The sequence below is a fragment of the Equus asinus genome, chromosome 23 (genome assembly GCF_041296235.1).
Source record: "Equus asinus isolate D_3611 breed Donkey chromosome 23, EquAss-T2T_v2, whole genome shotgun sequence".
NCBI lineage: Eukaryota > Metazoa > Chordata > Mammalia > Perissodactyla > Equidae > Equus > Equus asinus.
In genome coordinates, this window is record NC_091812.1 from 36,545,745 (window position 1) to 36,559,675 (window position 13,931).

The window sequence follows — 13,931 nt, forward strand, 5'->3', positions numbered from 1 at the left end:
GTGGTTCACGTGAGGAGGCACACCCCCAGAGCAGGATGGGAAGCGAGTTTGTTTCCAGCCGCCTTCTCCTCTCACAGATTCTGATAAAGCTGCTTGGAGGATTGGGGTGGGCGGAGGGTTGCCTCTTCCCATTCTAGAATCACTGTGCGTGCGAGACATATTGTGAACTGAACAGCCCGGATGCAGAAAAAAGGCTGAATCCACTATTCTATGCAGAAACCTCTTGAACAATAAACGTTGCTTAACCACTATAATCCATCACAAGGAGAGAAAGGATCGGGATAAATGTCTAATGTGTAAGAAACTCTCAGTGGGCTGTTATGGGGGAAGAATACTGTATATTAGAGCACTTAGAAACGGCTCTAATTTGTAAGAGCCCAGCCTCACCTGAGCACGCCTCACGCGGCTCTGTCATTAACCAGCACACAGGGAACGATTTAACGTGTTAGTGCGACTGTGCGCTGCTCTCTGATTATCTCTTGGGAGAATTAGCTACTGATCTTGGGCTGATGACATACACCTTTTTTTCTTTTAATCTTAACACATGTGTGTTCTGTTTGCCGAAGTTGGCAAAGTGGAGATCTTGCTCAGTTTGTTTTGAAGTACTGTTCTTATTACACTCTGCTGTGCTCTTTCAGTGCTTTTGCCAAAGTTCTAATTCCGGCTACCCTGCTTCCCAGTTTTCTTTGAGGCATGACATAAGCAATAAAACAAGCTGTATGATAATAGTTCAAGATAATGGAATATGATTTTTCCAAGAGAGATGATAGCAAATGGTAGATTTCCTTCTGTGTTGCGTGAATGTATAGATGACCTTTTACATTAATGAGGAAGAAATGTCATCTTGCATGCAAAGTAATGGTATTCACAACCCTTGCTTTAGCACACATAAAAGAAAAAAAAAGACTATCTGGAGTAAGCCTTTTCTTTTTTTAAAGGTTATTTTTGTGGATAATCGCTAATATATTGTTTCTTATTCTGACAGTGCTTTTTTGAGGAAGAAGTGGGGCAGAACCAATTTTTTTTTGGTCATTTCCTATAAGATATAGAAGATAACCTACAGTATACTGTTTTCCTATCATTTTTATTTAACTCCAATTAAGAATAATTTAGGAAAAATTCTTTGGAATAAATGAATTGTCTAAACATTGGATTTTATTACTTTTAAGGAGATAGATAACTTGGATTAGTCACAAATCAAGCATTTCCAAACAAACCTCTTGCCTGATGGTCTGCTCCCAGAAGTACAGTCACCCTGTAATCAGTAGCATTCATTTGCATAGGATTACTCCATTTTCAGGCCTTTTAAAACAATTTGTTCTCTGAAGTGGGTTAAACAGAACCTCTGCGATTTCATTTATTGTCTTAATTCTCTGAGCAAGCCATTTTTCATTGAGAGTGTAATAATGAACTTCACCTCCATCTTGGTCTGTTCACCAGGTTTCACAAATCAGAGCTTTTTGCTTTGTCACACTCCCATGTTCCCATGGTTGGGCTGGATACCTGGTGGTTTGGTTTTGATAAAAGCTCTGGAGAAGCCAAACCAGCCACTAATGAGATGACGCAAGTTACAGTACCTTTGCCTTTTCCCGTTTGCAATAGACATTATCTGGGAGGTATTTTTGAGGGGCTGGGGGTTCTAAGTTGCAAACAACAAAAATCAACTCTGCCTGATTTAAATAAGAAGAGAATGTACTCATAGGATATTGGGTAATTCATCAGATCTTCAGGAAGACTGGAGACCTTGACTGGAGGCTACACCCAGTATTTCACTGTACAACTGGTCAGTGTGGATGTGGCTGACACTGGAAGTAGGCAGGAGCTTGGCACGGCCAATACCATGGCACTGGCACTGCTGCCAGCGTGGTCTGTCCTCCCACCAGTGTGTCTGTTGGTCCCTGCTTCCTTGAACTTCTAGCTCCTGGTTCAGAGCCTCAGTGAGTACATACGGTCGGTGGAGCTGAGGTCTTATGCTGATGCCTTAGCTGCAAGAGAGGCTGGTCTTTTCAGTTTCTTAATAGGAGGTGGCCTCGCATTTTCTACCAAGACTCACTAGGTGGTGAAACTTCCAATCACGGAAGAAGGTTCAGATGCTGGGTAGCCTATAGGCTGAGACACAATCCAGCACAGAATTGGGAGAACGTCTTAACACCAAGTGGTGATGTGTTTTTTTCTCCTTTCTAGCCAATAGATGAGAGCAGTCAGATGAGTGACCTTCCTGTCAAGGTGACTCACACAGAAACCGGCAAGGTCCTGTTCGGACCAGAAGCACCCAAAGCAAGTCAGCTGGACGCCTGGTTGGAAATGAATCCTGGGTAGGGCATTAAAGCAGAAATTATTGGTGTTCTTTGGCATTTTAGATTTTTCTTGTCCTTGTAAAATCTTGAAACTAAAACAGCATTTAGATTTTTGTGGTCCTTGTAAAATCTTGGACCTAAATCGACACAGCCTTTGCTGAAATGGTTAAAGTTATTACCTGCGTTTGTCATTTGTACATAGAATGTGCTAGTTAAGTTGTGCATGTATATATTGTTTTGTAATTTAAAGGACTGAGCCCCTCTTCTTCCCCACTCCTTTTCCTGTAGTTATGAAGTGGCCCCTAGATCCGACAGCGAAGAGAGTGATTCTGATTATGAGGAAGAGGTATGTATGTATCTCTGTTTGGAGTCTATTGGTTGGAAAGTTCATGGGGGAGGCCCCTGTGTCCTTCTATCACTGCCTCCTCCAGTGTTGGCCTTCAGGTGACGACTGGGACTGAGGGTTTGTCACAGCTTTGATGGCCCATGCTTAGTGGTATAGTGACTTCTTGGAGGCTCCTGGCCAATGGGGAAACCTGACGAATTCTAAGTTTATTTGGAACCAAGAAAAGAGAAGCTGGCATTAAATCGGAGATGGTGGAAAGAAAGATCTTTTGAGGACAATTGAAGATGGATTACTTTGGGAAAGGCAATCCCATGCCTCCAAGTGGTTTATCCTGAGAGTTAGCTGCCTGAAAATTTCTGCAGTCCTTTAGGCCTTTGAGTCCATTTGAAGTTTCAAGTCTGGAAACTTAGACAAAAAGGGCCACATGGCCTTGGTTTAATGAATTTATTGATCCTCTTGGTTTCTCTTTAAATGTGATCCTGTTTAAATTCCTTGATATACTTGTTACTCAAAGAGAAGCACATTTCTCAGTCTCTTGGAAGGAATATTGAATATATCTAGAACCTGAAATGGTAATCTTGGATACTTTTAATAGAAATTAAGGAATAATAAAGGTGTTTTTTAGGTTAACTGTGAAATGCTTAATAATTACCAATAAAAGGATTAAAAGAAGATTTTTACCTCCTTTATTAGTTGCTAGTACATAGTCATTAAATCTGAGGCTTACCGGTATAGAGGAATCTTGGTTCCAAGAGTGCCATGGTGTAGATGCCATGGACCAGGCAAAGCAGCCTGACTGATAATAGCTCACCAGAATTTTAAGACATTTGTTATTTTCTTCTATTTTGTGGACCTATATTTTCTAAATTAATCTACCATGAACACTTACTGCCTTTGTAAAGAGGAAAAATAATAAAAGTTATGTTTAAAAAAAGCACACCGTTAAAAAAGAAGTACTTTGGGGAGCATGTTATTTTTTTTTTACAGGCTACTCTTTCTCTGAGATACATGAAGGTTACAAAATCCATTTTTAAAATGTTTCCTGTTTACTCGGATGAATGGGACCGTAAACGATCAGTTGGAAGAACCTTCTCTTTGAATAGGAGAGTCAGGGAGGGACAGGGACGAGACAATCTAGGCAGCTTAACATGTAGATGCCAACCTGAGAGTGACAAGTGCAGACAGCTCTAGACAGCCAGGAATAGAATGAACTCTGACCTGGGGGTCTGGAGACCCCTGGTCCTTGTCTGTGTCTGCTGCTGATGTGGGAGATAAAGTCCCCTCTCAGCACCTCATTCCTCACCTGGAAGGTGAAGGAGCTGTACTGATCCTCAGCTCACCGCCTGCGTCTCAGTCATCTGTTATCATAGGTCTGAGTTTCAGCATTAATAGCATCTCAGTTCATATTTTTCCATTCAAGAGTTATGGGGAAGCATTATTCTCTTTAAAGCTAATCTTAAAGGAAAGTGTACTAGATTATCTTTCAACATCAGTGGTTAGTAGTGGACATAATGAATACTTAGTGAAGTTTTCAAACAAATCAGCAGAACATAGCGCACAGTCGAGAAGTGGGGAGGTAATGAATCCTTTGGCAAGTTACTGATAGTTTTAATCTAAATATTCAGAAGTGTGTGATGTGAAGTAGCCCCAGAAAGCAGTGTGTTTACAGGCTCCACTCCCTCTGTGTAAACACATGTGGGACCATCAAAGGCTCATGGGCGTTATCAGAGAGAGCATTTTTATGAGAGAGAGGATGCTAAGATCTCTAAAATCTGGCTTTGTAGAGAAGGCTAGAGAATGTCACTAAGTGAGAGCAGATATATTCTAGAGGACTCTGACAACCAAACAATGATACATATTCACCTTTCTGGCATGATTTTCACATATTTATTCTTGAGAGCAAGAGTTCTAGGGGACCCTCCGAGGGTTCCTTTCGTTCTCTCACTGAGCGATTGAAACAGCAATGGAAAGGTGTATTGCCTGCTTTAAGTAAGTGTTAAATTTACTTCCTCCCTTCATTGTGTTTACTCTATTTGTGAATTTGAATACTATTTAATCTCTTTTCAGAAAATGCCAGTTAATAGCGATTCCCTTAGTAAAATGGAATCTCCCCCGTATCTTTGTCCCTTCCCCAGGATGAGGAAGAAGAGTCCAGTCGCCAAGAAACCGAAGAGAAAATACTTCTGGATCCAAACAGTGAAGAAGTTTCTGAGAAGGATGCTAAGCAGATCATTGAGTGCGTATCTCTCAGGGTTCTCCCTGGCAAATGCATTGCGTGAGGATTACGCCGTACGGATTTTCTTTTAGAGAATTTGGTTTAAGGAAGGAGGCTGACTTCATGCCCACACTCCACTCGAGACGATGCCATCAGAGGTCACCACTGAGCTCCCGGCCCCCATGCCCGAGGGCTTCGGGTTGATCCTCTTCTTCCTTCTGTCCTCTTCTCCATCCTGAATCCCCACCTCCAGGTTGGGCTCACTCCTGGGCTTCCCATCTTCAGTTCAGTCCCAAATTGAACCGATTAAACTTGCCCCTCTAGCTGGCTCCATCGCTGCCTTTCCTACCTCCCTTAATGGCATCAACATTCACCCGGAAACCTAAGTGAGAAACGTCGTTGCTTCCTCTGTCCTTGTTGCCATAGCCGTTCAGCCACCAGCTCCCGCCCAGACTACCAGACATCTTTGGAACCTGCTCCCCTTGCCCATTCTGGCTGCCTGGCTCCCCTCCTCCCTCCCTTCGTCCTCTGTAGCAGTGGTCTACACAGCTCTTCGCTTGTACAACTCTAATAATAAAAGAAAATTGTTGTGAAACAATATGCAAAATAGAACATTTTAAACTAATGAGTTTTTTTTAAAAAACTAGAAATAGACATTCTAATATTTTCTCCTTTTATTGCAGGGCTGTGTGACCCACTTTAGGAACCTTTGTTTTATCAGTCTGCCTCTCCTCCTCCACTGAAGGTTTTAAGAACCCCTCGGTGGCTCCTCATTTTCCTGTAGAATAAAACACTAGTTTTTTAATAAGGCACAGAAAGTGGATGACTACCTTTCCTCCTTCCTATCTCTTCAATGTCATGTTTGGTCCTCTCTCACCTGTCCTTCAAGCTTTAGACGGTGTTCTATGGATAGGATTTATCTTTGTGTCCTGAGAACGTAGGACAGCTTCTCCAGCAAAGTGTTAGCCTACAGGTATACGATCCTTAGCCAGCCCTGGTGGTCTAGTGGTTAAAATTTGATGATGTCACTGCCAGGGCCCAGGTTCATTTCCCAGTCGGAGAACCACACCACCCATCTGTTGCTTGTCATATTGTAGCAGCTGCATGTTGCTGTGATGCTGAAAGCTATGCCACCGTATTTCAGATACCAGCAGGATCACCCATGGTGGACAGGTTGCAGAACTTCCAGACTAACACAGACTAGGAAGAAGGACCTAGCCACCCACTTCCCAAAAATTGCCCATGAAAACCAGCTCTGCTCCACACACGGTCACTGGGAGTCAGAATCGACTCAACAGCACTAACAGCAAATACAGTTCAGGCCTGCATTCAAATTCTGACTCCATTGCTTCTATGTGACCTAGGCAAATTAATTGACCTCTCGGAGCCTGAAGTGCTTCACATGTATAAAATGGGGATGATAATAGTAATGTTTACTTTACTTACTTTCTGTGAGGATTACAGATAATCTATTTTAACTGCAAGGCATGAAGTAGGTGATGAGCAAGCCATACCTATTGCAGCTGTTTTAGGCTCTCCATTCATGCACCAAATTATCTGTGCCTGACTCTCCACCTTCTCTGTCTCAGGACAGCCAAGCAAGACGTGGATGATGAATACAGCATGCAGTACAGTGCCAGGGGCTCCCAGTCCTACTACACCGTGGCTCACGCCATCTCTGAGAGGGTGGAGAAGCAGTCTGCCCTGCTCATCAATGGCACCCTGAAGCATTATCAGGTAATTGGCGTGGTTTGTGTTTTCTTGGCAAGTCACAGTCTTTTACCTAATTTTGATTGGAGTATGTCATGCACTTGTTGATTGCTTAAGAGGTTTGATGAAGGGGAGGCATTTTTAGGTCACATTGCTTGTAATATTGACCTTCCCTCCATTGTGCCTGTAATTCTGCTTTTACAGCTCTTCTGTTTCACCGTCTTGACTAGGGCATCTCCGCTTTCTGTCTTATGGTTTTGGGTTGAATTGTATTGTAAGAAGTCCTGTCTTAACATTTGGAATTGTTTCATTGTGGATCTCTTTAAAATGGAAAACCCAGCACGTTCCATGAGTTTAGGGAACATCCATGCCTCATCTTGAAGTAAGTGAAGTATTCATCCAAAAATTTCAGTGGTGGCTCTAGTTTAATGCTGTGGATTCAGCCACCTAGGAGTCACTATCTACAATGTTTATGCTTTTTTTCAAAGGCGTGATAAAGTAGCGAGCATCTATGCTTTGGTGAAAACTAGGCTGTAAATATAACAGACGTTTTGTTTGACCTGTTTGGAATGAGGTCGGCTCCCACCTTCTACCTCCTTCCGCCTTACAGTATTTCCCAAAGTGTGTTCCTTGGAACATTTGTCCCATGAGATGTCCCTTAAAAGGAAAAAGAAAAATAGGTTCTGTGGTCAGATAAATTTGGGAAATACTCTCGACAGTAACTAGGATTACCATGCAAATTACTGTACAATTTACTATTCCAGCTTTAGATACTTATGAGAGTGAGTAGGGACCCTTGTTATTGATAGTAGGCATAGCTCAGGACTATCTCAAGCCAGCCAGACGTGTGGGCCCCCTAGCAGTGGCCTCTCTAGGTGATCCATGCTGTACGTCAGCACATTCATGACTCTGCAAATATAAATGTGTAACCCACAATTGCACATCAGTGTCCTGATGTTAAAGTTAAATAACTTTAACTTTGTATTTCCCAAATTTCTTTGGCCACCAAGCCTTATTTTCATATATCACCTATTAACAATCTGTAAAACTAGTGTCTTTTAGAATATACTTAGGAAGTATATGCTTTAGGCCAACAGTTCTCAAAACTTTTTGGACTCGAGTCTCCTCTCTCTTAAAACTTGGCACTGTATTTGCTGCCCTTGCATGGGGCTAAAGGACACAAGCACAACTGCTGTAGTACTGCCTTGATGTGTGTTAAAGTGCCAGCCATTTTTACACACTGTTGCTTTTGCATCATCAGTGCTAACGTCAACACAATATAAAAGCCAAATAAGGCCTTAGTGTTTTTGTGAAAATCGTTTTGACCTTGTGGATCTCAAAAGGTCTTGGGGACCCTCAGACGTCCCTTGAGAAACACTGCTCTGTAGTAAGGTCACCATCCTACTTTGATGAGGTTCAGAGTGGTTTCATCTTATTTGGCCTAGCTGACAGAGATGTTAAGTCATAGTTTGTTTCAATAAACTTTTGTATGTCTATACAGGGAAGATCCATTTTTTGGATTATTCGTAAATAACTTAATGCCACATTGATTTCCTCCTGCCATCCAACACCTTTGTAAGCAATCTTCATCACTGCCTTTTCAAACCCATCTCCTCCTGCTCCCACATATGAATTGTATGCCTCTCTCCTTCTACTGGGCTGCTGTAGGTTCCCTGGACGTGCCTTACTCGTGCCCCTTCTGGGTTTTGCCTCATAAATTTCCTTCTTCCTTGACTCTGACCACCTATATCTGCCTGATGAGATTCTTTCCGTTTCTCACAAACCAGTTCAAACTGGCTCAAAGCCTTCCTGGATCACTCTGTACATGAGTAAGCTTTCTATCTTCTTGCTCCTGGAGAAGTTTTTATATCATTAATAGTTATTTAACCTTGACATAGCTGAGGCCTTCCTGCTGCTTCTGGGAAAGCCACATAAGCTTATGTCGGTAGCCAACTCCTCCCATTCCACAGTCCAGGAAAGTCCAAATCACTTTCCACAATTTTTGTGAATTCCTAGTCTCCTCAGCTGCCAGTTTCTGCTTGTTTTCTCTGAGATTAACACAGATGCAAAATTCAGCCCCTTTGCCGATTTTCATTTAAAAGAAATTCACTAGCACTGGATGTCCAACTGTTTCTAGCATTTAGTTGACTGTCTTAAAGGTCCTGGTGGTCTTTGGGTCATGATGTGAGCATGCAGCTCCTCCTACCCACCACTTATGGTTCCCAGTCATTTCCTTGCTTCCCCTCGCTGTCTTTTGCCTACTCTTTCAGCGGCTCTTCCCGTTTCTTTCCTTATCCCTTGGTGGTGTTGGCATTTTGCAAAACCCTTTAGGATGACTTGGAGTCATGCATGGTACAGAGGACTCCAAGTGGCTTATGAAAGTATTTCTTCAAACCATTGCAGTGCTCTCCCTAAGAAGAACTCTGGTGAATACAATTTTGTATGTATGGCATGGCACTGTCAGCTACCTCTTGGCACATGTGCACATGTGAATGGCTTATTTTCTCCTCTTTGACTGCAAGCTTCTGAAGGGAGGCATGCGTCTTACACACCTAGGTATCCGTCTATTATAGCTCCTTGCACGGCCCTTTGCACAGAATAATCATTTAATGTATATTTCAAATAAATAAATCACTCACTTGGTTGTTACATAGAACAAATTAAAATTAACATTTCCCGAAGCATAACTTCATTAGCAAGATAAATTGACTTTAGCTAATATATATATATATATATATATTGATCCTACCATTTAAACCCAGCACCAGTGGTAGGATGGTGGAAGGGAATTGGTGGTTGGGAGAGGGAGGTTTAACAATTTTGTATTTTCACCCATCCTTTCTTGTACTTAGCACGGGGAATCCAAGGCTGCGTCTCTGGTGCAGTTGCTTTTGTGCTTTAAAAATATGTTGACCATGTTTCCAGGCCGTTAGCTGCCGGTGTGCTGCCCTTGGGGAGTGCCCACGGTGCAAAGTTTCCATGTGCTGCCTGGGAAGTTTCCCTCCACCAGGAAATGACTCCTGTGGGCCCCGCAGCGTGCCCCTGGTTCCCTGGTCCCCCTGCTTCCTCACTGAGGGGATCCCACCCTGGGGGGAGGCTCTTCATCACCACCAAGGCTGTTTCGAATATTCTGTGATCTGCGCGCCAAACCCATCTTCTGGTTCGTCGGTCTTGAATCCTCATATCGCCTTTTTGTTCGTGGAGTGGTTGGAATGGGTTTGGGTTTGGGTTTCCTTCATTTGTAATAATTCTAGAATGTCATATACTGTGAAATGCTAAGTAGGGATGAGCTGCAAAGCTGCTTAAATCCCCCCAGTGTGCTGCAGCCCATCGTTTCTAAATCTGATTAACACTCAGCACCTGCCAAGCAGCAGGGACGATTACAGGCTTGTATTTTAAATTCTTTTTTGTGTTGGTGCTTCCCCCACTTTCCTGCTGTGGGGAATCCAACATATAGCACAGAGGAGTTAAGAAGTCACAGCCTCACTTGAGTTGTATTAGTATTAATTACCTGTGCAGATCTTGGATAATTGAAGCAATTACTCTTCATTTCAGCTCCAGGGCCTGGAATGGATGGTTTCCCTGTATAATAACAATTTGAACGGAATCTTAGCTGATGAAATGGGGCTAGGAAAGACCATACAGACCATTGCACTCATCACTTATCTGATGGAGCACAAAAGACTCAATGGCCCCTATCTCATCATTGTTCCCCTTTCGTAAGTAAAGTCATTTATTCCGCAGTTATCTTTCCGTGCGTTGTAGATTGCCCTATTAGTAGCTTGTCCTTGTTTTTCATTTAAGGCAGAACTGTAGCATATAGTGGGATTACTAAAAGCATGTAATCTGGACTTCAGTTTTCATTCCCCACCCTTTCCCCTCTCCCTGCCCCCACCCCCAGGCTTTTTGATTGGCTGTTAAACATGAGATGAAATGATTTTCTCAGCCATTAGCATTGTGTCTACACAGCCTGCACATTGCACAGTGGGTCTTATTTGTCATCACTCCTTAAGTGGCTCACGAAGGAGGAAGGTCTTGTTTTTTTTTTTTTAAGATTTCTTTGATTTTTCCTTGTTCCATTTCCAAAAGGTTACATATATTCAAAAGATTATAGATTCTTAAATCTTCCTTTATTGTATCGTTTAAAGCAGAACCTAAGTCAGAATCCTAACTCTGAATTTTGCATTGAACTGCCCTCAGGATGTACAATTTGTTTTCAGTGGTTTTGCTGCTTCATAAGGATGGTCTGTGCTCGTGCGTGGTCCTTTGTCTGTCTGTAGCGGATGCTCCTGAGCGAAGGCACACCTGTTCACACTGCCCTTGCTGGAGTGTGGTGTCTCTGGCTGTGGCTGTTAGGTTGTAGATTTACTCACTAAAACCTTCTTATAGATCCTGGCGCTAATACAAACTCGGACCTCAAGAAAAAGCAAGGATTCCATTTTAGTATTTTCTTCACATTTTGTCTAAAAGAGAACTATTTGCAGACCTTTTAATCTCTAGCTGAATCCATAGTATTTAGACATCCATTGCATTTTATCTACGTTTTGAATATATATTTTGCTTTTTAGCTATATTTTGCATGTTCTGACATATATTAGGGTGACACTTCCAGGAATTTTACAAAAAAACATTCAATATTTCTTCCCCTGCTCCCTCTTGACAGATTTATTTAATGTTTTCATGTGCTTTTGTAATTTCTTTTTCCTAACTCAACTTTTCTCTGAACTTACATGGCTGTTTCTATAGACTCCCCAAATCACCCTGGCAATTGCTCTTTTTCAATGCCATATTAAAATTTAAGGGTTTTTTGCCCTCTGTATTTATGCATTCTTTAACTTTTTTCCTAGGAGACTTTTTATGACCCCACAACCAAACTTGTCATAGTTTGTAGCAGCTTATTTTTTAACTTATCTCTTATTTCCACACCTTTAAAATAAATGTGTAGTTGAGATATTTTATATTCTCCATCTTTTTTCAAGGTGAGGCCTGAGAATGAATAAGAATACCTTTTTAAACCACTGACTTTTATACAAATGTCTTTTATTCTGTATGTTTTTGTTGTTTTTCTGTAGGACGCTATCAAACTGGACATATGAATTTGACAAATGGGCTCCTTCTGTGGTGAAAATTTCTTACAAGGTTTGGAATGCTGTATTTATATATAAATGTGGGAAAGCAAAAAATAGGCCCTCTTTTCTTCATTCCATATGCACATCTGTGAACTGTATTTGGTTGTAAAGTTTTGTCATGTACATCATGTACTAAACAGTGAGAGTTAATCATCCCAAGAAGATTACTGTAATAAACCATAATTACTTTCAGATAGTGAAATGCAGAAGAAAATTGTTAATTATCATATTGCGAGGTTTCTGATGAGAGTAATACAAATGACAAATATCGCACATTCTGCGGGCTGCCGACTGGCTCACTGTTGGCTGCTGCCAGGCCCACTGTTCCTGCAAAGTTAGGCAATTACCCAGGGCCCGGGCTGCCTGCTGTACGCTGCTGTAGAAATGGAGCCTTTCAGCAGAGCAGCGGGTTCTCTGCTACCTCGAGGTCGCCATAATTTCCTTTTCTCTCTCTCCCCTCCTTCAGTTTTCAGTGGGGAAGTCTCTCTATAAGGGTCTGAAAAGTATCCAGATGTGTGCGATTTCGCCAACCATTTTCTTCATGGATAATGGATCCGTATGTGATAATGCATATACATGCACTCTTCAGCCCCGTGTCTGGGCTCCATTAAGGTGTGAATAGTGGGAAATAATGCACACATACTTCCATTGAGTAATATACATCTTTTTTTCTTTCCATGCAGGGCACCCCTGCCATGCGTCGCTCCCTTGTCCCCCAGCTCCGGAGTGGCAAGTTCAACGTCCTCCTGACTACTTACGAGTACATTATAAAAGACAAGCACATTCTTGCAAAGGTATGTTAAAAAAAGTTCTTTTATCTCTAATTCTGGACCATCGAGCTGGAGTGTAAAGTATTCCCCAAATTATACTCACTAGGTATAATTTGATCGCTAGATGGCTTGTCTTTCTTTCTCTCTTTTTATTTTTTTAAAAAATGAGATATATTTTGGTCATGGGTTTTAATTTTATTCATGCTAGTTTTTTTGTGGGTTTTTTTTTTTGGTGTATGTCATTGATCCTGGGACTCTTTCCTATCCTCTCATAGTTAATGAGTTTACCTCTCTTGAAAAACTTACCTGGGCTCCTTCTGCAACTCTTCTTCTCTCCAATAGCCCTGAACGTGATTGTGGAAGAAATAATTGTTTTTGTTGCCCTGGGTTATTGTCAGCGGTTTAACTTCATTCCTCTTGTGGCTTTGTCTCTCCAAAGACGAGTGGGCAGCCCTCCATATGGCCATCTCCATATGAAATTTATCCGAGCTGCAGCTCTTCTGTTATCCCTATTTTAGGTTTTTCCTGGTAAAATAATGGGCTCTTATTGTTCGATTTACTCTGGGCTGTTTCTGTGCCTATTTATTTGGAGCTGGGAAAGATGATTTTTCTACCTGCAACCTGCATGTTTCCTAAGTTGTATGTCCTAAGTTGTCCTTTAGCTGTAAAATGGAATTTTTTTCCCCATTTATGTCATCTTGCCTCCTCATATATTCATGTAGAATGATGTGAGTAGTTTCTTTCATGGAGCAAATATGAAAACTTAATTTTTTTTTCCTTTGGTAATTTCTTTTACCCTGTGGTGTGTTGAAAGCACTATAATCTGAAACTAAGTTGTGCCCAGAATTGAACAGAATCCGTATTTCTGGGGTTTGTTCTGTCTCTGCATTAAACCTTTGCTCTGGGAACTGAGAGTTCCCTTCATGGCATCATAGGAAGTAACATCAAGGAAATGTGTTCCCAGGGGAAGTTTCATCATTAAGGTGGCACTGGCAGCAATGCTGTGTTCCTCATACTTGGAGATGAATTTGGCAGTGTCAAAAATGACGTGTTTTCAGTATTACTATGGGAATGCATGTGTATGTTTGAGATCCTTTAAGAAAACTCAGATCATGTCTGCTGCATATGTATTTCAAAACTCGTCGGAGACGCCTGGTAATGAGATGTATTGCTTTGATTTGTTACTGGAGAGATGAAGATATAGAAAGGGGTAGTAATTATCTTCCAAGTGGAAGACCTCATTCATAGTCGGCGCGATAGCAAAATCTAAGGCCTCTGATTCCTTATTATTTCATAAGCTAAATTAGGCAGGAAAGTAGATTTACAAGATTTGTTTCAATACATTTTATCTTCTGGCCTCTTTTGATGCTATTGGTAAGTTTGGGACTTTAATTATTCCTAAACACTTTTCTTAGAGGTGGTGGAGGAAGGAAAAAAGACAAGACTCTGGTATTTTACCTGAAT

General features: G+C 41.6%; 1 protein-coding gene across 6 annotated transcripts in view; it reads left to right on the plus strand.

Moving 5' to 3' along the window:
- Positions 1-13,931, plus strand: part of SMARCA2 (SWI/SNF related BAF chromatin remodeling complex subunit ATPase 2) — a 166,781-nt gene that overhangs the window by 52,618 nt on the left and 100,232 nt on the right. For all 6 annotated transcript variants that reach the window (XM_044756940.2, XM_070495812.1, XM_070495813.1 and 3 more), the window contains exons 11-17: positions 2,185-2,315; positions 2,586-2,643; positions 4,779-4,879; positions 6,448-6,595; positions 10,124-10,287; positions 11,641-11,707; positions 12,381-12,491. In XM_044756940.2, the coding sequence (XP_044612875.2) occupies positions 2,185-2,315; positions 2,586-2,643; positions 4,779-4,879; positions 6,448-6,595; positions 10,124-10,287; positions 11,641-11,707; positions 12,381-12,491 (780 nt within the window). The remainder of the gene's footprint in view (positions 1-2,184; positions 2,316-2,585; positions 2,644-4,778; positions 4,880-6,447; positions 6,596-10,123; positions 10,288-11,640; positions 11,708-12,380; positions 12,492-13,931) is intronic.